The sequence below is a fragment of the Euleptes europaea genome, chromosome 3, assembly GCF_029931775.1.
Source record: "Euleptes europaea isolate rEulEur1 chromosome 3, rEulEur1.hap1, whole genome shotgun sequence".
Lineage (NCBI taxonomy): Eukaryota > Metazoa > Chordata > Lepidosauria > Squamata > Sphaerodactylidae > Euleptes > Euleptes europaea.
In genome coordinates, this window is record NC_079314.1 from 46,158,852 (window position 1) to 46,184,607 (window position 25,756).

The window sequence follows — 25,756 nt, forward strand, 5'->3', positions numbered from 1 at the left end:
GACCCCCTGACCCAATGTTCACAAAACTTGGGGGGTATCTTAAGAACACTGGTCTGAAACTCCGCTCAAAGTTTGGGATCTGCACCCCCAAAAATGCACCCCCTGCAGCCATGGAAAGAGAAAAGGGGGGAGGCGATATTTCTGCCCCCACTGAACCCATCTTTACAAAACTTGGGTAGTATCTTAAGAATAATTCACTGAAGCTATGCTAAAGGTTTGGGGGCTATATCCCCAAAAAAGCGCCCCCTGCAGCCACATAAATGGAAAAAGGGGGGAGGGAAAAGGGGGAGAGCCCATATCTCGAGACCCCCTGACCCAATGTTTACAAAACTTGGGGGGTATCTTAAGAACACTGGTCTGAAACTCCGCTCAAAGTTTGGCATCTGTACCCCCCAAAATGCGCCCCCTGCAGCCATGGAAAGAAAAAGGGGGGAGCCCATATCTCGGGACCCCCTGACCCAATGTTCACAAAACTTGGGGGGTATCTTAAGAACACTGGTCTGAAACTCTGCTCAATGTTTGGGATCTGCACCCGCAAAAATGCGCCCCCTGCAGCCATGGAAAGAGAAAAGGGGGGGAGGCGATATTTCTTCCCCCACTGAACCCATCTTTACAAAACTTGGGTAGTATCTTAAGAATAATTCACTGAAGCTATGCTAAAAGTTTGGGGGCTATATCCCCAAAAAAGCGCCCCCTGCAGCCACATAAATGGAAAAGGGGGGGGAGGGAAAAGGGGGAGAGCCCATATCTCGAGACCCCCTGACCCAATGTTTACAAAACTTGGGGGGTATCTTAAGAACACTGGTCTGAAACTCCGCTCAAAGTTTGGCATCTGTACCCCCCAAAATGCGCCCCCTGCAGTCATGGAAAGAAAAAGGGGGGAGCCCATATCTCGGGACCCCCTGACCCAATGTTCACAAAACTTGGGGGGTATCTTAAGAACACTGGTCTGAAACTCTGCTCAAAGTTTGGGATCTGCACCCCCAAAAATGCGCCCCCTGCAGCCATGGAAAGAGAAAAGGGGGGGAGGCGATATTTCTGCCCCCACTGAACCCATCTTTACAAAACTTGGGTAGTATCTTAAGAATAATTCACTGAAGCTATGCTAAAAGTTTGGGGGCTATATCCCCCCAAAAGCGCCCCCTGCAGCCACATAAATGGAAAAAGGGGGGGAGGGAAAAGGGGGAGAGCCCATATCTCGAGACCCCCTGACCCAATGTTTACAAAACTTGGGGGGTATCTTAAGAACACTGGTCTGAAACTCCGCTCAAAGTTTGGCATCTGTACCCCCCAAAATGCGCCCCCTGCAGCCATGGAAAGAAAAAGGGGGGAGCCCATATCTCGGGACCCCCTGACCCAATGTTCACAAAACTTGGGGGGTATCTTAAGAACACTGGTCTGAAACTCTGCTCAATGTTTGGGATCTGCACCCGCAAAAATGCGCCCCCTGCAGCCATGGAAAGAGAAAAGGGGGGGAGGCGATATTTCTTCCCCCACTGAACCCATCTTTACAAAACTTGGGTAGTATCTTAAGAATAATTCACTGAAGCTATGCTAAAAGTTTGGGGGCTATATCCCCAAAAAAGCGCCCCCTGCAGCCACATAAATGGAAAAGGGGGGGAGGGAAAAGGGGGAGAGCCCATATCTCGAGACCCCCTGACCCAATGTTTACAAAACTTGGGGGGTATCTTAAGAACACTGGTCTGAAACTCCGCTCAAAGTTTGGCATCTGTACCCCCCAAAATGCGCCCCCTGCAGTCATGGAAAGAAAAAGGGGGGAGCCCATATCTCGGGACCCCCTGACCCAATGTTCACAAAACTTGGGGGGTATCTTAAGAACACTGGTCTGAAACTCTGCTCAAAGTTTGGGATCTGCACCCCCAAAAATGCGCCCCCTGCAGCCATGGAAAGAGAAAAGGGGGGGAGGCGATATTTCTGCCCCCACTGAACCCATCTTTACAAAACTTGGGTAGTATCTTAAGAATAATTCACTGAAGCTATGCTAAAAGTTTGGGGGCTATATCCCCCCAAAAGCGCCCCCTGCAGCCACATAAATGGAAAAAGGGGGGGAGGGAAAAGGGGGAGAGCCCATATCTCGAGACCCCCTGACCCAATGTTTACAAAACTTGGGGGGTATCTTAAGAACACTGGTCTGAAACTCCGCTCAAAGTTTGGCATCTGTACCCCCCAAAATGCGCCCCCTGCAGCCATGGAAAGAAAAAGGGGGGAGCCCATATCTCGGGACCCCCTGACCCAATGTTCACAAAACTTGGGGGGTATCTTAAGAACACTGGTCTGAAACTGCTCAAAGTTTGGGATCTGCACCCCCAAAAATGCGTCCCCTGCAGCCATGGAAAGAGAAAAGGGGGGGAGGCGATATTTCTGCCCCCACTGAACCCATCTTTACAAAACTTGGGTAGTATCTTAAGAATAATTCACTGAAGCTATGCTAAAAGTTTGGGGGCTATATCCCCCCAAAAGCGCCCCCTGCAGCCACATAAATGGAAAAAGGGGGGAGGGAAAAGGGGGAGAGCCCATATCTCGAGACCCCCTGACCCAATGTTTACAAAACTTGGGGGGGTATCTTAAGAACACTGGTCTGAAACTCCGCTCAAAGTTTGGGATCTGTACCCCCAAAAATGCGCCCCCTGCAGCCATGGAAAGAAAAAGGGGGGGAGCCCATATCTCGGGACCCCCTGACCCAATGTTCACAAAACCTGGGGGGTATCTTAAGAACACTGGTCTGAAACTCTGCTCAAAGTTTGGGATCTACACCCCCAAAAATGCGCCCCCTGCAGCCATGGAAAGAAAAAGGGGGGAGCCCATATCTCGGGACCCCCTGACCCAATGTTTACAAAACTTGGGGGGTACCTTAAGAAGCTTCATCTGAAGCTCCAGTGAAAGTTTTGTGTCTGTACCCCAAAAAATACGCCCCCTGCAGCCACAGAAAGGAGCGAATGTGCACAAGCACCCCCCCCACACACACGAGGATTTCGCTCTCTCTCTCTCTCTCTCCCTGGCCGGGCCGCACATCAGCTGATTCCTCCAGTACTCAATCCTGACTGATTGGCCAGAAGAAGACCCAGCTTGCCCACCGATTGGCCGGGGGAGGAGAATGCTGCTTACTGACGGTTATGCTGCTTACTGACAGCCGAATTTGCCGGATTTATTCGCGAACTCCCGAACTCGCTGAATTCGGCCCCCCCGGTTGCCCGTCAGTTTTGAGTTCAGTTCCTCCCGAACTAAAAACCACCGAATCAGGGGAAATTCGGCTGATTTTCAGTTCGGGCCAAACCGAATTGACAGCCCTATATTCATATGGATGAGAAACTTCTAATCATTATTTTTAAATTGGCTTTGTTAAGATAAAAAGTAGTGAGAATGAACTAACTTTTAAAATATATTTTAAGACGTTATTTTAAATAAAGATAACCTTGTTTGGGGTTTGAAGTTATAAGATGAGTTAGCCAAGAATATGCACCCTTATCAAGTGCGACAGTTAGCTATTGTTAGGAGATGATTTTAAAATCCTATAAATAGGGGAAGTTGTATTGATCAAGAACTTCTTCTCAGATGGGGTTCTTTGCCTGCGGCCTGCTTACTTTTAGGGTAAGGAACTCTTATGGACTCATGTAATTGCTCAGTTATCTATGTAACAATGATGGATGGATGTAACAATGTAACAATGATGGAAGGATCCATAATGCTTTATGGATTTAATCGATGTTAAGAATGCAATAATTGTACTTTAATAAACAAGCTTAGAAAGGAAGCAAAGATTCTTGAATATTTGCAGATTATACCCAGAATGAACCTTTAGTATTACTGAGGTATACCTTTGGCTAGGAGTTAAATTATCTGGTATAGGAAAGCTAACTAGATGCCAAGGGTTTCTTAAGTGCACGTCTATACCTGAATCAGGCCTGACCAGAGTCATCCAGAACACTAGGCCTAGGTGTTCTCCTCTAAAAGGTAAAGGTCCCCTGTGCAAGCACCGGGTCATTCCTGACCCATGGGGTGACGTCACATCCCGACATTTACTAGGCATTACCAGTGCCTTCCCCAGTCATCTTCCTTTTACCACTCAGCAAGCTGGGTACTTATTTTACCGACCTCGGAAGGATGGAAGGCTAAGTCAACCTTGAGCCGGCTACCTGAAACCGACTTCCGTTCTCATCTAAACAGAGCATTAATTCACATACTACTTGGGGTGATCACATAATGGAGGAGGGGCATCTCTCCACCAAGCAGACGACACAAGCAGAAGTGTCTGACCACAAAGAGGGCATTTCCCCATAATCTTTCTGCCCACCCTTTCTTCAGCCTTGGGGAGTATGGAGAAATAAATATCATTTGTTGTTTGCCAGAGGTGAGTCACATATTACAGAGGATCAGCTTCCAGTACCTTAGTATAATGTGTGAGCAGCCTGCACTCCCCGTGACAGCACCAACGTCTCAATCCCCCTATGAAGAGCAGAGGGACAATTCCAGATAGGATTGCTGTCTCTGTCACACTTGTAACATGAAATCCATTCCTCCCATGGGATGATTTACTACACAATTAAAGTTAATTAAAAAAGGCCTCCAGTTATAGCAATCACGAAGGAAATGGGGAGGAGGGCTAATTAAAAAAGTAAGATGCTGAAAATATGCCTATAGTCAATTAGAAGAGAATATCAAACCGAAATAAGTCAGGCTAGCTCAGCAAAGCTGAATTTGATTCTGAAATGAGAGAATGTCCATGGTAGTAATCACTGGAATTAAATGCTACAGTTCCTATATCAGAAATAACTGATTTTTTTTGTTCATTCCAAGGATGACATAGAGATTACAGCCTTTGATTAAAAAGACTGCACTTGTTGCACTGGGGGCTTGCTGCACCAAATACAGAAGGTTTAAACAAATTTAAGGTAGCCACAGCTGAGGACATGGTCCTGTGGTTCAAGGCCACCAAGGGCTTTCAGAAAACAGGAAGAAAAAGCAAAAAATGGGGGGGAAAACCCTGATTTTCATGTTAATGCTAAACTTTGAGACAATTTGTAAACATGTGGGACTGAAGATGAAGAAAATAAATTATTATTTATCAATGAAGTAAGTAAATTAGGAAATGCATTACAATAATGGTACCTTCAGAATAAAGAGTTATGAGGAGAGTAATTGAGGGGTCATATTTTTTTTAAAATGCAAGCCATACCTGGTTAAAATACTTTAACATCAGGATCAATGTATGCATTTTTTTTTACTGACATGACATTTAATTTACTTACTTCTTTTCAAAATGGTTTGTCCTCTAATGAAAAGGCAGTCTTGAATTAGCACACCAAGATCGGGAATTGGTGGGATAAGGTAGGCTGTGGTCTCCCGGCAGACCACTGGCGAATTTCTGTAAAGAATGTTGGACGAGATGGGCCGTGGTCTAGGCCAGCAAGGCCCTTCTTAGACAACGGCACATGCTCAACATCACTGAACAGTAACACAGATAAATTATGCCTCAACTGTTATCAGATCTGCATGTACCTTGTTTTGATTTTAGTACAAGAAGTACACCAGGCAATACTGACAACAGACCACTCCTCCTGTACATTATCTAAACCAAGCTTTAATCTTATCTCTCAGGAATATTTGTCTTCTTAGTTACATTAGATTAAATGCAATCAGATATATATTAAGTAGGTATACACAGAAACCTTGTGGAAATAGAGAGAAGATCCAGACGAGATGACCCCACAGCCTTCTTCTGGTTTTACAATCTCGCCACCAATTACTTCCTGCCATTCTGTAGCCAAACTGTTCAAATTCTCAAAATCAGACATTACAGTTGAAGGGAGATGATTTTCCGGGTGACATTCATTGCCTTGGTATCCAGAATCACACCTGCAGGAAATATTTTTTAAAAAACACACTCACACAAGTTGCTCAAACACATGTCTACGTTTGGAGAAATAAGCACGCCAGGATATACATTAAATGCAAACATGGAATTTATAAATATACATAACTAGATAGATCTTGCTTGTTCCTCATGCAGAGAGGAAGAAGCAAAGAGATGACCTCCTAGGATGGCAGCAAAGCCCACCTTACAGTGGTGTAGCCATGGGTGCAATGGGCCATTCACTGCAAGGTAAGGCCCTTCTTCACTTCAAATTGAAGCATTGAACCAGTCAAAGCTCCTGCATCTGTGTTGATCCTGCTGTGTACCTGGAACCTGAAGAGGATCAGACCATTGTTGCTTCAAGGTGAGATGCACCCTTGGCACAGCGGAGGTATTTCCAGTGCAGAAAGAGAGAGGAATCTTGTGAGTCCTGTGCAGCACAGTTGCGGTCTATATTATTACCCATGATGTAACTCTGTTCATGTTGAATCTGTAGTGCCTCATTCAAACCACTTTCATTGAAGTAGTTTCATCACTGACAGTAGGACCTCTCCAAAGTAAGTAGCCAGAAGATCAATGATAAAGGTGTTATTTCATGTGGAGAAGTTGAAGCTAGCGTTAAGGTAACACAGACTGTACCTTTGCCAAAACACTCTAGATCAAAGCAGCAATCATATTATGCTGAATGTAGGCAGTCTGTTCCACCATGGTTCTGTTACAGGAGTTCACTTTCTTTTCTTCTTACAAATGTGCCAATCACCATAAGCATACGATAATACTTCTTTCTATTACTGGCTTAGCCCTAACCTGGATTGCCCAGGCTAGCCTGATCTCGGAAGCTAAGTAATTGGAATGGAGACCACCAAGGAAGACCAGGGTTGCTCTGTAGAAGAAGGTAATGGCAAATCACCTCTGTTCGTCTCTTGCCTTGAAAACCCTATATGGCTGCCATGTCAGCTGTGACTTAACAGCCCTTTCCACCATTATTGGCTTGTTAGATTTTCATCCTGTACTCCTTCTTTGGAGCCCATTAACACCAGCATGGGTCTTTTAATTTGCCTGTTACTATTAATTGCCCCTATCAGTTATTGAACCCATGCACCCAAGCCTTTGTAAATAGGAAAAGGAAGACAAGAATAACCTAGGCATCAAGACAATTCCTTTAAATTTTGGGTGAGCCGCCTTTTGGAAACAGTAACCGCAAGGTTCTGAACAGCAACCCAATCTGTGTAGCAGCAAACATGAAGTACCTGCAAATGCCGTGGTCACACCAGCCATGCCCATTACACATACTTGGGCACTGTTGTCCAATGTAGATGTTGTCTAAAGCCCACTCATCTTGCACTGTGTAATAGCATTGGCTCCAGCGGAATCGTGTGGCGCTGGACCTTAAAAGACAATAAACATCTATGCTGTGCCATAATTATTTTACTTAAAATATTTCTATACCACCTTTCCAATAACTGTTTGAAGTAGTTTCCAAAAACACACAACAGAAATCCATAAAACACAACCTCTTGTTAAAAGCAGCAGCAAAAAATATATCAAAAACACCATATTGGGTAATACTCTAGCACAAATATCATAAAAAATACATCAACAGCACACAAAGTAACACTACAATTATTATTTAAAAGACTATAATAAAAATACCTCATACAAGAATGCTTTCACATAAAAATATTCAGCAGACATTTAAGAAATCTACAAAATATAGGCTGTTACCGCACTAAGTATTCCCATCGATGTATTAAGAGTTTGAAATTGTTATAAAAAATACTGTTTGCACTTTGTTTGGCCCCTTTAGCCGTGAAGACGTCTTCCAACCATTTTTTAGCCGTGGCATCCAAAAACCCTTTTAAAGCGATGTTTTTTATAACATTTCCAAACTCTTGATACATCGCTGGGAATACCTAGTGCGGTAACAGCCATAGTCTAGAAAGCAACTAACCAATATGATAAATATTTATATAAATCTGCAAGAAAAAACAGAGAACCTTTCAAATCAGAAATAGATAACCTGGTATTGAGCTTATAATATTGGTTTTAATGGAAACATGCGGAGCAGTTTTAATCAGAGTTACACCCTTCTAAGCCTTGGGTTCAGAAGGGTGAAACTCTGTTTAGGATTGAACTGTTAGACACTTTGTGGAGAACACAGGCATTCAAAAAGACAACGTAAGAGAGATTAATGATGTTCTGAATTTAAACAATTTTGGGGAAAGGTTAAAAAATTCATGTCACTGAGAAAAGTTGCAAGGATGTTCCATATATTTAAGGTTTTATTAAAACAGTTTGTTTTAAATAACATTCATATGGGTAAGAAGATACTAATGGTAAAAAATTTGGAACTGAGTTTTTTTTTTACAGTACAGAGCTATAGCAATAGAACCACTTAGATGTATTCATACTAACTTTTCCCTATATCTTTTGCAGTTCACATACAAATGGGTATGCCTATAGATCCTAGTTATGTGAAAAATAACAAGATGTGTTTTATGGTCAAAAAACACATTACGCTTAACACAAGTTCGCCATGGGGACTTGCAGCCATACTGCAGCTGTGAGTTCCCAGTGGCAACTCCTGCGTAAAAGTACAATGGGGCCGCTTCGTATCAGGACCTTGGCACAGGGGGAGGAGGGGCTCCAGCTTTCCTATATGCTGTGTTCAGGAGCTGAAATGGCCCAGGGTCTGTGGGGGTCATTGAATGAGTGGGGAATTAATCTGTACGTCCCTCATTAGAAACTTTAATTGTATAGACAGAAATATGATTTAAGAATTTAAGGATATCCTACCATGCTAATAAGCTTGGGTACATATTCTGAACTACAAATGCAAATGTTGCTATGAACATTGGTTACATAATTAGCCTATAATCAGTAGGTATGGAACCAGTTTACCTTTATTGCCTCCAATGTTTTAAAAATGAAATTATATCAAAATGAACTTCTCACCTTCAACGGCAATTTTTTTGCCCATCTTCAATGGTAGTTTTTCAAGGAAAATGTCTAAAGTAGACTTAGGTATGCAGAATTAATGTCTATGGGCAGGTTTCTAGATTTAATGTTTTCTGAGCACAGAAAGCATTTACAGGATAGTCATAATGGCTATGAATGACTCAATGACTCATTATAGCCTACTGCAGCCTTTACTCATACATTAAGGAGTCCCTAACTATGCATACACACAACAGATCATCAAAGTCCAGAGCTTTTATAGTTTATCTTGTCAATGATCTGAAGATAATGGGCCATTGATTCCCATCCTAGAACTCTTTTATTATCTTTTCTAGTGGCATTTCTAAAAGTCACTGTGGTACACCAAAAGAGAGACACAGCTCAATCACCAAGCTGAAAGTACTCCACTGAAACCAGAAAGACTAACCATAACTTGTATGAACTGAAATCCAGTGAGGAACATGAAATAGAATTCATTTGCTTATTAATAGTGCAGTCCTAAGCAGAGTAACACCCCCATACACCCATTAACTTCAATAGATAGAAGGGCACAACTCTGTTTAGGATTGCACTGTTAATGTGGTATTTTTTAAAACCTGTTTTGTTTTTTTGGTAGTAGTGCGGGTACTACTTGAAATTGTTCCATTGTTCTAAGTTTCTGACCTGAGTTCTTCAACTTTGCATTCTGGTGGTTTCTTTATTATGAAACATGAATCATAGAATCAGAGTTGGAAGAGACCACCAAGATCATCTAGTCCAACACCCTGCACAATGCAGGAAATTCACAACTACCTCCCCTCACACACCCCCAGTGACCCCTATTCCATGCCCAGAAGATAGCAAAAAAAACCCCTCCAGGATCCCTGGCAAGTCTGGCCTAGAGGAAAAATTATTTCCTGACCCCAAAGTAGCGATCGGCACTACCCTGGGCATGCAAGAAAGGGCCATGAGAGCCAAACACTCATGCAAACCTTCCTGCCCCCCCTCTCACGATCTACCTAAGGCCATAGAAACAGCATTGCTGACAGATGACCATCTAGCCTCTGCTTAAAAACCTCCAGGGAAGGAAAGCCCACCACCTCCCGAGGAAGCCTGTTCCACTGAGGAATTGTGCTAAGTGTTAGAAAGTTCTTCCTAATGTTTAGCCAGAAACTCTTTTGATTTAATTTCAACGGGGCGGGCGGGCTAGAAATGTAATAAAATAAAATATAAAATATATATTTCAAGCAAACCAGTAGTGATGCCTTTTTCATAACTTTTTTTGAATATAGCTTTTAACATAGAATGGCTGCTTCTATTCAACATATTAGGTGAACCTAAGAATCAGAGGCCGATTAAATTATATTTGCTACCTTCTGAGTTACTGTTAATTACATTTACTCAATTATCCTGCAACTCAGTCATTAGGTGTTGATTTGTTTATGAAGGCAGCAACTGGCAGCTGTTTGTATCTCATTAAGCCTGTTCTTATGTAAATGACTTCCATAAAAGTGAAATTAATTTTCATCAGTGTTAGAAACGTATAATTCATGTACAATACAGTTCCAAAGAGCAGGTGCAGCTAGCTGATATTTCCAGCACAAGTTACTCATACCATATATTGTCAGAAACAACAGATTTCAGGGAACACAAGGGTCCTCTAAAGCCTTGTGAGCTCAGATGCACTAGATTTACAGGTGCATACGTTGCTGCAAAAACAACAGGATGTCCAAGGCAGCTGATGCCAAGGAAAGACATTGCCTACTCGACATTGATTTGATGTGGGGAAAATAGGGGAACATTCAGATCCATAGACAAGTAGGCAAATCTCAGCAGATTATTGAAACATGGGATCTTGTAGGGTCACACAGATCTTGCATGTAAGAACTCCCTAGAATATTTGCTCAGTTTTTCAGATGGTGAAGGGAGTGTGGGAGGAGTGCCAGGAAGAATATGCAAATTAGAAGTCCAAGTCCTATTGGGGTGTTCTTAGGTATAGTAAGGGCTATAATAACAGAGTTGGGAGCAATGTCTGCTGGGAAATATGGTGTGGTAGGACAGGAAATAGAAAGTAGAAGGAGATTTGGCTGGACCTACAGTGACTTACTGAGTGATGCAGCAGTTGTTATGCCTGTTTAAGATCTACAATAAACCTTGTTTGTAATTTAAATTGTACTCAGTTGCTTGATATGACACCAATCTTTCTCTCTCTGGGTAACACCAAGATTATGGGAGATGGGTGGGGAGACTGGAGGGGTAGGGACATGAGAGGTGGCCATCAGCAGCAGGAGAATCTGGAGGTGATGTCATGCCCCTCTAGGAATTATTAGAAACTCTATAGTTAAAAACATAAGAGTTTCTGACAATTTCTAGACAGTACTGACATCACTTCTGAGTTTTCCCTGGAAGTGACATCATACCATTGGCCCAATGGACATTTTATTTTTTTCCTCCCACCACCAAGAAGTGGAAAGAAACAACCAGGGCCTGGCAACCTTTGTATAACCATAAGGCCAAATCTGACTACAAAAGCTTTCAGAATGTTGGCAATTGTTTATTACCTAAAAATAGACAACAATTGTTAATACAGGATACACATAATAATATCATGGAGTCAGTGGAAGAAAGATTAATTGGTGAGATTTGTAATTGGAAGGAGGTGAATGTGAATTATTAACTGAATAGAGAAACCAAAAAAGGTAGGAAAACAAAAGTTGGCTATCTACCCTGCAATGGGTAACGTACCATTGTATGTGCAAATAATAGAGAGATATGACATTTTAACTGAAGAAACTCATAAAGATTCATAATATTTAATAACAATTTTATTATTTTATAATATAAAAACCAAACTCATTTAAATCTGAAGGTAAGCAATAGCATTATGATGAGGAGACAGAAGAACAAAGGAGGACCTTCAGATCGTTATGTTCTTTTTCATTTTGTAAACATGGACAACTTGTGAAAACTTCTATAGATTAAAATGATCTAGATATACATTTATGGAAACTTATTATTAGTAAATCTACTCACCTATTTTGGTCATTCAAAATGCTAAAGGGTATTATAATTGTTACTAATTTGGAACACGATCCACCCAAAGTTCTCATTTCCTTTAGCAATAGGAATTTGTAAGGCAGCTATACACAGTCAGTTTTCATTTGGATCAAAGAGCAGCAATCAGAAGGCGTACAGTGAAAGCATATTGGGGAGGCAGAATCACAGCAGAAGGCCCACCCCTGTATTTGTTCAGTAAAGACAATATACATATACAAACCATATCCATGTAGGTTTGTCTGAACAATTTTATGTACATTGCCCACTCCCGTACAGTTTACACATATGTAGGGATTATTCAAGCTGATGAATACACATAGGTTGGACCTACTATCCTATGCCCTTCCTGCCATAACACGTTCACTGTATAAACTTTGTTTGCCTGGGAAGAGTGTGAATGTAGACGTATGGTGTCTTTTGTAATAAAGTGTTAATCGAGTTATTACATATTATATATATTAAGCAGGGACCAAAACAAGCCGGTACTTGTTGCGCAGTCCTTGTTACAAATCAGTATTAACATCTTTGGAGCCATAAGCTGCAACAACTAGAGCAGCTTTCGGTTTCCTTGTCCACACATCCAACTTTATAGGTCTCTAGAGTCAGAAGCAACTTGACGGCACTTAACACACACATACACAGCCTGCAATTAAGTTGGTCAAACCAATTTCAGAACCACTTGGAATGAATACTGGGCATTCACCATTAATTGACATCAAAGCTAAAAACAGACAGATAAGACTATTAAATGTAGCTACATCGTCAAAGATAATCCGAGCACGGTTTCAAAGGATGGATGAATCTGTTGAGCCCCCCCACTCCATCCTCAAGGGTTAACTGTTATTACAAAGGTTTTGTAGCCTTACCATGTTTTCTGAGGTAAAAGGACTGTGACTCTCCGCCACTGTGTATATTCACTGGAATGGTAGATGCTTGCTGATGTAAACTCCTGGCAGCTAGGCATACTGGGAAGGCATTCCTAAAATAAAACAAATCTATTAGGACTAATGTGAAGACATAAAAATAAACTTCCACGTTACTATTTAACATAATGATTCTCCAACTGATAAATAGGTTTTAACAGACACTTAAAGTATGGGCATGGCCAGCAGCATGAGGTTTTTGATGTATGAGCTAAAGGGATCTTAGCTCATGGTTTGCAGCCTGTTGCCTTGATAGATTGCTCCAATGGATTTCAGCCTAGGTTGCCAACTCCTGGCTGGTAAATTCCTGGAGATCTGGGGTGAAGCCTGGGGTGGGCAGAGTTTGGGGAGAGGAAGGGAGCTCAGCAGGGATGTGATGCCACACAGTCTGCCCTCCAAAGCTGCCATTTTCTCCAGGGGAACTAATCTCTGTAGTCTGAGCATCAGTTGTAAATCAGGGACAACTTCAGCTCCACCAAGAGGTTGGCAACCCTTATTTTAGTTCAGTCCAGGATGCTCAGTGTACCTTGTGTCCTTTTCTTTTTGTTAATTAACATTTTATTTCTTTATTTAAATTGTTAAAAAAATATTTTAGTCAGCCACAACCAATCCCCTATGGGCAGAAAAGCAGGAAAACAAATGCCATAATGAAACAAACAATCAAATGCCTTTGGAAGTGTTTAATTGTTGCCTCCTAAGTGATCTAGTGGTTTGTTGGATATTCTGTCGGGGTCTCAGGGGCTGGTTCCCTGTTCCTCCACTTTTAATTTGTAAGTTTTTATATGCAAGATGCTTCAAGTCTGATCTTCACAGTTAAGCAGGATGTAAATATTTTTAAATAAATAAATAACACCCCATTTTTAGCATCCTTCAAGTGGAACTTTGCCAAGTTGTTTCCTGTAGGAAAGCATCATTAATAAGCCTTAATCACTTAATACAAAAGGCAGCTGGGGTGTTTGAAACTTTTACCACAACCAGTCAATTGCCTGAACAGCCAAAACATTTTCCCATTTAAAACTTGTTTGCCATGGTAACACATGGATCACAATACTGCTATGATATATCACTTTTATTTTCAATCTTTTGATAAAGTCAGAAATAGAGAAAGTAAACAAATGAGTGGTAACTGGTAAAATCATGTATTTAAGTACAAAGCATTAGTTATTCTTTGTATTTTCCCACTCCTTTCTCAAAGTAGACAGTGTCAATATTATGTTCCATGTTTTAGGTTTTACTTGTATTGGCTGGAGCCTGAGAAAAGCTTCTGTTATATAAATTCTTTGATAAAAATAAAATAATAAAACAAAAACAGTTTTGAGTCCAGCCAGATGACTGACTGCAGAAGACTTCTCAAACACTTCCAGCTGTAGATGCACTGTTACTCTGTTCACACAATTATTCACTCAACTACTGATTTATCTTTTACAAGAACATCTTGACTTTTGGAGATGCTTCCAAAATGGCTTACAAGAACATTTTAAAAACAATTTATAGCAAAAAAAGTCAGCAAGCAAACACAACATCAGTAGATGAAAACATAGCTGCAGATTGAACCATCCAACAAAGCTATCAAATCTGGCACAGGTTTGCCCCAGCAGTGACATCAATCTTCTCCAGGAATAGCTGAAAACTTTGTGATTTTACCAGTTTCTGGAGATTCCTGGAGAGGTGTGAGTTCACTTCTAGGTGGAAGCGATGTCTCACCATTACTGACAGGTTTTGTTTTTAATTTTCCTTTTGGCTGTTTGAGATCTCCTACCCCCAGCACGCATATGACAACTATAGTCTGGTAGCTCTGCGCTGAAAGATCTGCACTAGCTACCCATCTGTTTCTGGGCACAATTCACACTGCTGGTTCTTACTTTTAAGGACTCAAACAGCTTGGGGCCAGGTACTTAAAGGACCATCTCTTCGTGTGCAGTTCAGTCAGTAAATTAAGATCTTCCTCCCAAACCTTGCTCTCTGTGCCCCCACTTTTATAGGTCAGGCAAGTGGTAAGTGGAGACAGTGCATTTTCTGTGTTGTCCCCTTTGCCTTTGGAATTCCCTTCCCTTTGAAGCTCACCAAGCGTTATTTTACTGTTTTTAAGTGCCAGGCCAAAACATTTCTTTTTACTCAGGCTTTAAATTAGAGGTTTTATCTTTCCAGCTATGGCCTTTCTGGTCTGCAGCCTGTTTTATGGATAATTTTATACTGGTTCTTTATACTGGTTCTTTTAGTCTCTGCACATGTTCGTTTTTATATTGATAATTTATTATTTTAATTGTAAATGGCTTAGAGCAGGACTCTGAAGATGGCATAAAAACCTCCTGAATAAATAAATGAATCAATAAATAAAACCAAGATAAAAACTGAAAACGGCAGACAAACAGCTACCCACATCAACTTCAGTCCACCGAAACACCTGCTGTATGAGGATGGTCTTCCAAAAGTCAAAAGAGATGAGGCCAGATATACATCTCAGAGGAGGGAGTTTCAGTCTCTTACCAATAAGGCCTTGCCACATGTGCCCTCCCACAACCTCTGAAGAGAGCAGAACACAAAGTGAGGATTCTCCAGCTCACCTGAGCATGCAGACAGGTTTATGTTGGAGGAGGTAGTCTTTGAGATGCCTAGTTTAGGTCTAGGATAATCGATGATGGTCTAGAACTGCAATCTCTACAACCTAGTTTTGAACTCAGTCAAGGATGTGTTCCTTCACACGTCTGTAGTTCTGATTTCAGAGCATTTCTTGCAAGAGTATATTAGAGTTCTTTCTACTATTTCATGGAGCCCTGTGTTTAGCTGCACCACTGTTTTGTTTTAAAACATATTCATGTGTTTGAATAGTTATAGCTTTATTTCATATCTGCACTGAGTGAACAAATACCTTCTTTGGCAAACTTACCTCTTGAACCAGATGCCAAGTAAGCCCATGGTTAGTAGAGTATTCCAGTTTCACCTGGTTGTCCATGTGAGCGGTGTACTGCTGCCCACAGCCCATCACCAAGTTGAACTGTATCATATACGACGCTCCAATTTGCATAGATTGTGTTTCCACATAGCGCATGCTAGAAGCAACTTTGGAATCTCCTGTAAAACTGAAAGAAAGAGGAGGGAAATAATGATTTCTGCCTGTAACAGAATCTGAGAAGCAAGGCAGATACAGAACCAAAGAAGGATAGTTCTACCCATTGCTTGTAGCATGGTATCTTTAAGCTGTGGGTATGGCCTCATCTACCAAGTCTCTTGTACCTAGGGAGAGCTCCTTCCATTGTAAGAAAGAGCCTCTGCAAGCGAATGCACAGGATGCAACCTTCTGTTTTTCATGAACCTGCAAATTCTTGTTGCTAAATCTTAATGGTGCATTTGGAATGTCGGGTGAGACCATCCCCAAAGCCTTGAGCAGTCATACTGCAAAGTGTGGATGGACTGTCTTCCTTTCCTGTTCCTTTCCTTTCTTCTCCACATCCTGAATGAAAACTTCCCATTTGTCTTTCCTGGTGCCAGAATGCAGCAGAAATAATCACAGAATGAGGCACATGTTCCAAGTGCTGTATGAAGAGAATTGGCAGACCCTTGTGTTTCTTCTGAGAACTCAAAACCAAAAACCTTTTATTGCCACAGCACAGTTGAGCACAGCTAGCCTTGCCTGCTCTCAGGGTTCCCCCTAAGTTTCAAGATTTTAGTACCTACTCAGAGGTACTACAGAGCCCGTCCCTAGCCTTCTCTTTCTACAGAGCCCGTCCCTAGCCTTCTCTTCCATTCTAAAGTTTAAATAATTGTGTTCTTCCAGCCCATACAGAATAGAGTGCCTGGGAGGATGACATTGTAGGTAGGCTCAATAAATACGTTTTGAAAACACACAGTAAGAGGAATAGTGTTTTACTGTAGACGTAACAGAATTAAGACCTCTTTTAAAAGTAATCGTCGAGCTCCACCCCCTGCTCATGAGGTACTGCTCCTGAGCTTCCAGGCTTTGCCCCCTGAATTCCAGGGTCTGAGCTGCAGGACACCTGGTATTTGTACATTCAAGTTCACCTTGGCTTTTGTAGCCAGGGTACATATTCTGTTCTTCAAGTAGCACATTAATACTCTTTCATATAAAGGGCAAGGCTACAGGGAATATCAGTAACAAGGTTGGGTTTAGCACTGAAGGGTTCTTTTTGCGCCTCTTCCTAGAATTTAGTTCAGATCACTCTGCTGGACCATCTTTTGCTGGACAGCTTTGTGCCATAAATGTCATCATGTGCCTTAGAGTTGTAGACAATGACACTGAAAACTGACATTAATTTTTTTAAGTATCATTGGCTGGAGGGTTGTCATCCATCAGAAGTTTAAGAATGTATCCTGTTTAGTCTTTGACCTTTCCTTACTGTAATACAGTTCTTTACTGTAATACAGTTCCATGTCCTAGAGGAATATTCTTTATGCCTTCCCATATAAAATATTTCCGTCTTTATGGATCAGCATCCATGAGCTGCCATGGAACTGACTATCCATATTCAACTGAATGTTCAATGTCTTATATTTCCCTTAATAGCTTTTAACCGGAGAATGGATGGCAGAAAGAGGGACGATAGCTTCACTCTCTGCTTCTTTGCACCACATGGAGATCCAGAAATGCATAGAAGGACAGGCCTGTGAGGATTATTCTGGAAATAATGAACAATGTCCCTCCTCTCCTTGCCACTGTTTCTCTTGCCAGATAGAATATGATCAAAACAACCAAGTAACGACCAAGTGGGAAAAAAAGCAAAAAGTATATTCCACCTGACTACTGTGACCTGTCATTTGTACATATAGACAATATCTATCTAGATCAGTGATCCCCAACATGGTGCCTGAGGGGGCACTCGCTGATATGATTCTTAGTGTCCACTGGCTCTTTACTCAAAGAATCTCCTCATCCAACCAAAGAGCCAATACTTTCTTTTCTCCACCTTGCTGGAGCAAGAGGTGCTTCAGAAGAGCCCTGATGTCACCACCTTCGTGTCTGCAGAGAACCCTCATTCAATAACAGCTGCCTCCCTGATAGGAAGATGCTTGGGTCAGAATCTCCTAATGTTTTGTGGCATCTCACAATATTTTGAAATTGGACACAGTCCCCTTGGCAGCCATTTTGTGATTGGTTCCACCCTCCCTGTGGCGCCATTTTGTTGTTGTGCACCTTACCTGCTCTTAAAATTCTAAAAGTGTGCACAGGTTCAGTAAGGATGGGGAGCCTTGATCCAGACAAAATCATATTGCTATACCTCAAGCAAATATAACAAATGCACCATTCATTATTATACACAGTTCTCATTACAACAAACAAGATTCTTCCATAAAATTAAATGGTCTTGTTTTGAGTTTAGATACACTTACACAAACACATATATTGATTGATTGATAGTTTATTGCCTGTGGCCGAAGGCCATCACAATCCACCATACAAAACATTAAAATAACATTAAAACACACACATATATATTCCACACAAGAAATAAAAGAAGAATAGGAAGCCAAATTTGGTGGGGGTATCCAAATGAGTGAAAATATCTGGCTGTTTTAATAATCTGGATAGCTCCAATGTATACTAGCCAAATTGTTTTTCTAAGGCTGATGCCTACACATTCTTTGAAAATGTGCATCTCTCCTTTAATCTCAGTATGAAACTACATTCTGTTATATTCACTGCCTTTACAACAGATGCAGAAGAAGAAACAACACTTTGCCAACTTCCTAACTTTTGGAATTTCAGGGGGGGGGGAGAGACTCTGAAGAGGCCATTGTTTTTGTCTCATAGGTAGGGCTGTCGATTCGGTTCGGCCCGAACTGAAAAACAGCCGAATTTCCCTTGATTCGGCGGTTTTTAGTTCGGGACGAACCGAACTCAAAAATGGCGGGAAAACGGGGGAGCCGAATTCAGCGAGTTCGGGAGTTCATGAATAAATTCGGCAAATTCAGGGTGCAGCAGCATAACCGTCAGTAAGCAGCATTCTCCCCCGGCCAATCGGTGGCCAAGCTGGGTCTTCTTCTGGTCAATCAGTCAGGATTGAGTACTGGAGGAATCAGCTCCTGTGCGGCCCGGGCAGGGAGAGAAAGAGAGAGAAATCCTCGTGGGGTGTGTGCGTGTGCACATTCGCTCCTTTCCGTGGCTGCAGGGGGCACATTTTTGGGGGTAGAGACCCCAAACTTTCAGCGGAGCTTCAGACGAGCCTTCTTAAGAGACCCCCCAAGTTTTGTAAACATTGGGTCAGGGGGTCCCGAGATATGGGCTCCACCCCTTTTCCCTCCCCCCTTTTCTATTTCCGTGGCTGCAGGGGGCGCTTTTTTGGGGTGCAGCCCCCAAACTTTCAGCATAGCTTCAGACAAGCCTTCTTAAGAGTCCCCCCAAGTTTTGTAAAGATGGGTTCAGTGGGGGCAGAAATATGGGCTCCCCCCTTTTCTCTTTCCGTGGCTGCAAGGGGTGCATTTTGGGGGGTGCAGCCCCCAAACATTCAGCATAGCTTCAGACGAGCCTTCTTAAGAGACCCCCCAAGTTTTGTAAACATTGGGTCAGGGGGTCCCGAGATATGGGCTTTCCCCTTTTCCCTATTGGGATGAATGGATCACTTGATCCTGTATGCATCTCCAGAGCGGCAAAACCTCCCGTGCTTAAATAGAATCGTATTGGATTACCCAGTCCTCCCAGCCCCTCCTGATGGAACAGAAGACAGCCACAGTAAGACCCCTTTGGGGTCTTTAATCAATAATTTTTCTCGTGTGTGTGTGTGGGGGGGAAGCAGAGTCTGTGTGTGTGTGGGGAGGGAGCAGTTTCTGTGGGGGGGGAAGCCAAAGGAGGCTTTCGCCAGTTCTGCCTGGGGTGTGTGTGCCCCCTCGAGTTTCTCTCTCCCTGGTTTGAAGGGGGGGCTTCAGTTGTGTGTCCTCAGGTTTTTCCTCATTCATAAGATCGGTTAGGTCTATTTTGATGCTTGCTCAAAACTGGTTTTCAAATGGTGACTTAAAGAATGCATTTGCCTGGTCCCGACTCGAGTCCGATGCAAAAGGGGAAATTCCACCCCCTCCTGCTCATTATGCATAGCTAGCTGCCTCTGTCCCTTTCCATGGTTTGCAAACTCCCAGATGTCAGGTGTTGCTTTGCATGGTTGCAAACGTGTTGCTTTGCATGGTTGTGTTGCTTTGCAGTTGTGTTGCTTTGCAGTTGTGTTGCTTTGCAAACTTCTTCGCACCTGCCCCGCCCTTGCTCCCCGCAGTTCAGCTGTTTGTCGGGGCTGGGAGCTTTGTGCGTGGGCGGGAAGCTCTGCTCAGAGATGCACATTAAGGGTGGGGGGACCCCTTTCGGGGCCCATATCTCAGCCCCCCCGACCCAATCTTTACAAAACTTGGGGGGTCTTGCAAGAAGGGTCCTTTGAAGCTCCGCTGAAAGTTTGGGACCTCTACCCCCAAAAATGCCCCCCCGGAGCCACGGAAAGGCGCGGTTGTGTTTTTAATGGCTTTATTCGGCCGAATTTTTTCCCCGAACTTTGAATTCGCGCTGAATTGCACGGACCCGAAGCAGGGGAGTTCAGACTTCGGCATATCTCGAATCCAGACAGGCCGAATTCGGCCGAATCCGAACTATACCGAATTTTTTTCCAACAACCCTACTCACAGGCCATTTTTGTAAACTTCAAAGAACATGCATTATCATCATATCTTTGATATGCTGAGATGTGATTTTCTCTTACTAGTATTTCTTGTTGGGTTCTTCTTATGCTCCCAGATTGCCTGTAGCCATATATCAATAGTATTAAAGGCATCAACTCTACTTCCTTCACCACTTCTTCCTCTAGAAATTCTCCAGTGTACCTACTTACTGCTGATTTTTACTGCTGGAGTCCCCACTCTCTCTTTTTGTGTGTGAAGAAACATATGCTCTGAATCAATTTGAACACTGTCAGGAGGCAGTCTAATATATTGCCTGTATCATCAAGGAAGAGCAATGAAATCTTCCCCAGAAACAATGAATCAAAGAAGTTTGTTATAGATACTCTTCTGGGAAATGATTTCAACTTGTATGTTTAATTAAAAACTGCATGGGCACAGAAATAGTCAACTTCCACGGATATTCCCAAAACAATCAGTCTACCTGCAAGCACGTAGACTAATTGGTACACATGGGAATGACACCATAGTGAATGCCAGCCAGTCATTGTTATTGGTAAGGGTGTAGTGGGATTGTCACAATTGCTGCACTTTCAGATCCTTCTCTTTCAGTAATAACGGAAAGCTATGTGGACACAGATGAATTGTATTAGAGAAACTGAGCAAGCTAATGGGATAGACAGAACCTAGATTCTCATAGTTGGTCTGATGATGCTTCTTGACAGAAAATGCTTTCTTATTGTCTTTGTGACATATCTGATAAACCCAGCTAAATCTCCACAGACTCTATGAACATACAGGGCATCACTAAAGCAAGAACTTCACAGAGCTTCATGAGTGAATCAGAATCACTGTGTGAGAGGGAAAGGTGATTTTCCCTTCCATAAGGGAACCCTTAGCAGTGGCCATAGATCTACATGGTGATTTTGGTATTACCCATAAACACTAGTGTGTGTGTGTGTAAAGTGCCGTCAAGTCGCAGCCGACTTATGGCGACCCCTTATGGGGTTTTCAAGGCAAGATATTAACAGAGGTGGTTTTGCAGTTCCTTCTTCTATAGAAACCCTGGACTTCCTTGATGGTCTCCCATCCAAATACTAACCAGGGCTGACCCTGCTTAGCTTCTGAGATCTGACGAGATCAGGCTAGCCTCGGCCATCCAGGTCAGGGCACTAGTAGCTGCTTACAGATGGCAGATTTTACTAAACACTAGTAGCTGCTTACAGATGGCCTCTGAAGGATGCAGAGTAAAGTTGAGGAAGAAAGTTGTAGGCTCATTGGATATAGTCACAAACACTGACAGCCAACTGTGGAAGAAATTATGCAGGCATCTTGTGGCATTTGTGTATAGAATCTGAAATCATTCCAAATTAAATGTGTGTGTAAAGTGCAGTCCTTTATCTTCCCTCCTCATTGGAGCTGGAGGGTACCGAGGCAGTGTTCCATGTGGGCAGATGAAGGACGGTCTTCACCACAAAGTTAACACACCACTTGCACCCCCACACACTCCAGGATCACAATGCAGGCAGGCAATGGCAAACCACATCTGAATGTCTCTTGCCTTGCAAACCTTACAGGGTCGCTATAAGTCAGCTGTGACTTGACGGCACTTTCCACCACCATGGTCCGCACTCCTATCAATGCCCTGGTTGACCTCTGAAATGGGGAAATGACCCAGGCAATTGACAAGATTGGACCTCAGTGCCCTCCTCAAGTCTAAGAGCGCAGGCAGCCCTTTGGTTTACGGAGGGACTGGAGACAATGGAAAAACAGAGGAGATGGTTAGAGCAACAGTGGAGAAAGACTTGGGATGAATCCAACAAGTCATGGGCTAGAGTCTACTCCATGGTGGTACAGTCTACTCCATGGTGGTGATGGCAGCAAAGAAACAATATTTTCCCACCACCATTGCATCTGCACAGTGTAGACCTGCAGAACTTTTCCAGGTAGTCAAGGGCCTATTGGAATCTGGCCAACAAGAGGAAGTGAACTGCTCTGCAGCCTGCCACAATCATTTTGCTATTGCTAAGCACTATGTGGATAAAATGTCTTGCATCCATTCGAAGTTGGACTGTACATTAGCAGCAACAGGATTTGATGGTCTCATGGTGCCGATTTGTCCAGTTGTGTGGGATACCTTTCAGCTTGTGCAGTCTGAGAATGTGGACAAGATTTTTGGAAGTTTGAGAGCTTCCACCTGCCCCTCCTGGTTATTTAAATCTGCAGGTGGACTGGGTCCAGGAGACAGTAAATGCTTCCCTGAGAAAGGGGGTGGTCGCTTCTGCTTTGAAGCGGGCAGTGGTGCATCCACTCCTAAAAAACACCCCTACTCTGAACCCAGGAGAATTGAATAACTACCATTCAGTCTCGAATGTACCAGTCTTGATCAAAGTGACTGAATGAGTGGTTGCTAGCCTACTTCAGGGATTCCTGAATGAAGTGGATTGTTTGGATCCATTCCAATCTGGTTTCAGGTCTGGTTATGAAACTGAAATGGCCTTGGTCATTCTGGTAGATGATATGCTCTGGGAGATGGATGGGGGATAGCAACCCTGTTAATTCTCCTGGACCTCTTGCCAGCATTTGATACCATTGATCATGGTATTTCTGGATCACCTTTTGCGACTGGGACTATTGTGAGGTGGTTCTGGTCAACCCTCTAGGGTAGGTTTCAGAGAGTGGTGTTGGGGGACTGCTGCTCTGACCCTTGGCCTCCAGCCTATGGGATTCCCCAAGGTTCCATCTTGTACCCCATGTTTTTCAGCATCTATATAAAGCCACTGGAGAGGTCATCCAGAGATCTTGCTAAGTTGCCACCAATATTTTAAACAAACAAACAAATAGTTGATATGTGTATTTATTTATACCTCACTTTTATCTCCAATGGGGCCTAAAGCAGCTTAAAACATCATATTCCCCTCCTCCATTCTATGCTTACAACAACCCTATGAGGTTAGGCTGAGAGACAGAGTGACTGGCCAAAGGTTACTCAGTGACCTTCCATGGCAGAGTAAGCATTCAAACCCAAGTCTCCCAGATCCTAACCCAACTCTCTAACCAATACACCATATTTGAATTAATATAAGCCACTTTGGGAGCCAAATTCTGGTTGAAAGCTTATGTAAAAATACAACTACTAAATACATAAATAAATTTTTTACCATGCAATCCTAAGCAGAATCACTCCCTTCTAAACTCACTGACTTCAATAGACTTAGAAGGGGTGTACCCCTTCTCAGGATTTCACTGTTACAACCCTTTCATAAAATGAAGAACCATAAATTTTACTTTCTTACTATAATCTTAACCTCTCTAGAATCACATGGTGATCCGAATTTAAGTATATTGCTAAACATTAGCCTTAGGTATCACATTAATGCAGTAAGTTGCATTATTGTTTAAGCTAATTTACTAATATCAAACAGAGGAAAAGAAGAGGAATATGTTAGTAGGAAAATCTATCATTTCTACCATAAAATCTTTTATAAATGCTTTGGTTTAAATACTAATCTTGAAGCAGAAAGAGATTTCAGTTTACAAATTTACATGGCAAAGGGAGATCCACCACATAATTAGAGGCTTTTTTTTGTACTCTCCTGAAATTGTGCATTACGATGACATGGTGTAAAATGATTTATAGCATATTGACTACAGTGCTTCTAATGAAAAAGCAATTGTCAGCACATTCCCTAGATAACCCTCCCTTTGCCGTCGCAAGCCACGCTCATGGAAAGTCATGAGTTAGAAAATGAGAAGCAAATGGACTCACAGCTGGGAGAAGCCAACAATAATTAATTTAACTACCAGCCATTTGCACAGAACTGATATAAGTTAAAAAATTTCCCTTGAGAGGCACAAGGTCAGTGAAGGGAAGGGTTCACATATTATGAAGTGCCCAAAGAATGCTTATACAGCCCATTTTAAGTGTCCAAAATCCCTTTTTTTCCGATTCAAGATAGGAAAGAAATCAACTTGAAGAATGGGCTGCAGACTAATCAGCACTGTGACTTCTGGTTTAGATTTGTGGGGGGGGGGGAATCCAAAAATTGGCACAGAAAAACAAAACACAAAGAGAAGAGAACAGAGCTTTTACCTTGCCATCCAAGCTAAAAAATCTCACAAAAAAAATCCCAACAAAAAACAAAACCACACTTCCCATATGCTATGCCAATCTAATGAGACCGGAGGGAAAACAATGGCATTCAAGGCTTTTCATTCCAACTCTTTGATTAAAATGATGCAAACAGTTTGAGCCCAGCCATGTTGTTTCATTTTAACAAGCTGTGAGTACTTCCATTGTCCTTATTAAAGTGGTTAATGCAGTTTCTACAGCCTCATTATCACTGCTGGAGCACATTCTGTGCTGTTCTCACAGCCAAGTCAACTCCTTTTAATAAGAGGGATGATCAGAAAGTCAAGTCAGACTCTTCAAAATGTACTTGTTAACAAAAGTCCTAGAGTGCTGGCTCTTGGTGCCTATGGGAGTACTATACCATTGCTTACTCCTTGCCAATAACAACTACCATTACTGTTTCTCAGAACAAATTAATCTACACCTACTCAATCCACAGTAGGATAAAATCTTGACCAGATATGAATGAACCAGCACCTGAAGATTAATGAAAGCATAGAAATTACAGTCTTTTCGTCACTCTTGAAGCTTTAATGTTTGAATCAGACACTTTTCAACATTATTTGATGAGATGCACAGTATTAACAAACACTAACTTTTCCTCACGCCATTCCTAATGAAATAGTAATAGTAGTAGAGAAACACAATGCTAATACAATATTAAAATGCAAACACGTTATGAAATAAAACCTTCACAGGCAATTGAAACATAGCTCAATATAATCTAGTCAACTCCATTCATGTTTCATTATTTTTACATGACATTGTTTTGATGCATTTAAATATCTAGGTTACAGAGCAAAAGAACAGATGGCCAAACTGAATTTCATACAGCCTGGTCTTGTTTATAATTTGTCAGGCAAAAGTATACATACAGAATTAGTAAGTAAACTAAATAATGGGAAAATCCATTCAAATGCTATTTTATAACCTCACAGTTCTTGCCCTCTGAATAAATCACTGTCCCCCACACCAGATAATCCATTATCCAACAGGATCTCTGTCCCTCATACTACTACTACTTTTACTACTACTACTGCTACTATTACTAAGTTGCAACTGGATTATAGAAACACCTCAAGGGGTTTTCAAGGCAAGAGATGAGCAGAGATGGTTTGCCATTGCCTTCCTCTGCATAGTGGTCTCCCATCCAAGTACTAACCAGAGCTGATCCAACTTCGCTTCTGAGCTCTGACAAGTTTAGGCTATCCTGGGCTATCTTGATCA

At 42.2% G+C, this 25,756-nt stretch overlaps 1 protein-coding gene across 1 annotated transcript in view; it reads right to left on the reverse strand.

Annotated features, from left to right (window-relative positions):
• Positions 1 to 25,756, reverse strand: part of RELN (reelin) — a 362,044-nt gene that overhangs the window by 94,345 nt on the left and 241,943 nt on the right. The window contains exons 21-24 of the mRNA XM_056847774.1: positions 15,677 to 15,869; positions 12,733 to 12,845; positions 7,123 to 7,260; positions 5,688 to 5,874 (exon numbers count right to left, since the gene is read on the reverse strand). Of these exons, the coding sequence (XP_056703752.1) occupies positions 5,688 to 5,874; positions 7,123 to 7,260; positions 12,733 to 12,845; positions 15,677 to 15,869 (631 nt within the window). The remainder of the gene's footprint in view (positions 1 to 5,687; positions 5,875 to 7,122; positions 7,261 to 12,732; positions 12,846 to 15,676; positions 15,870 to 25,756) is intronic.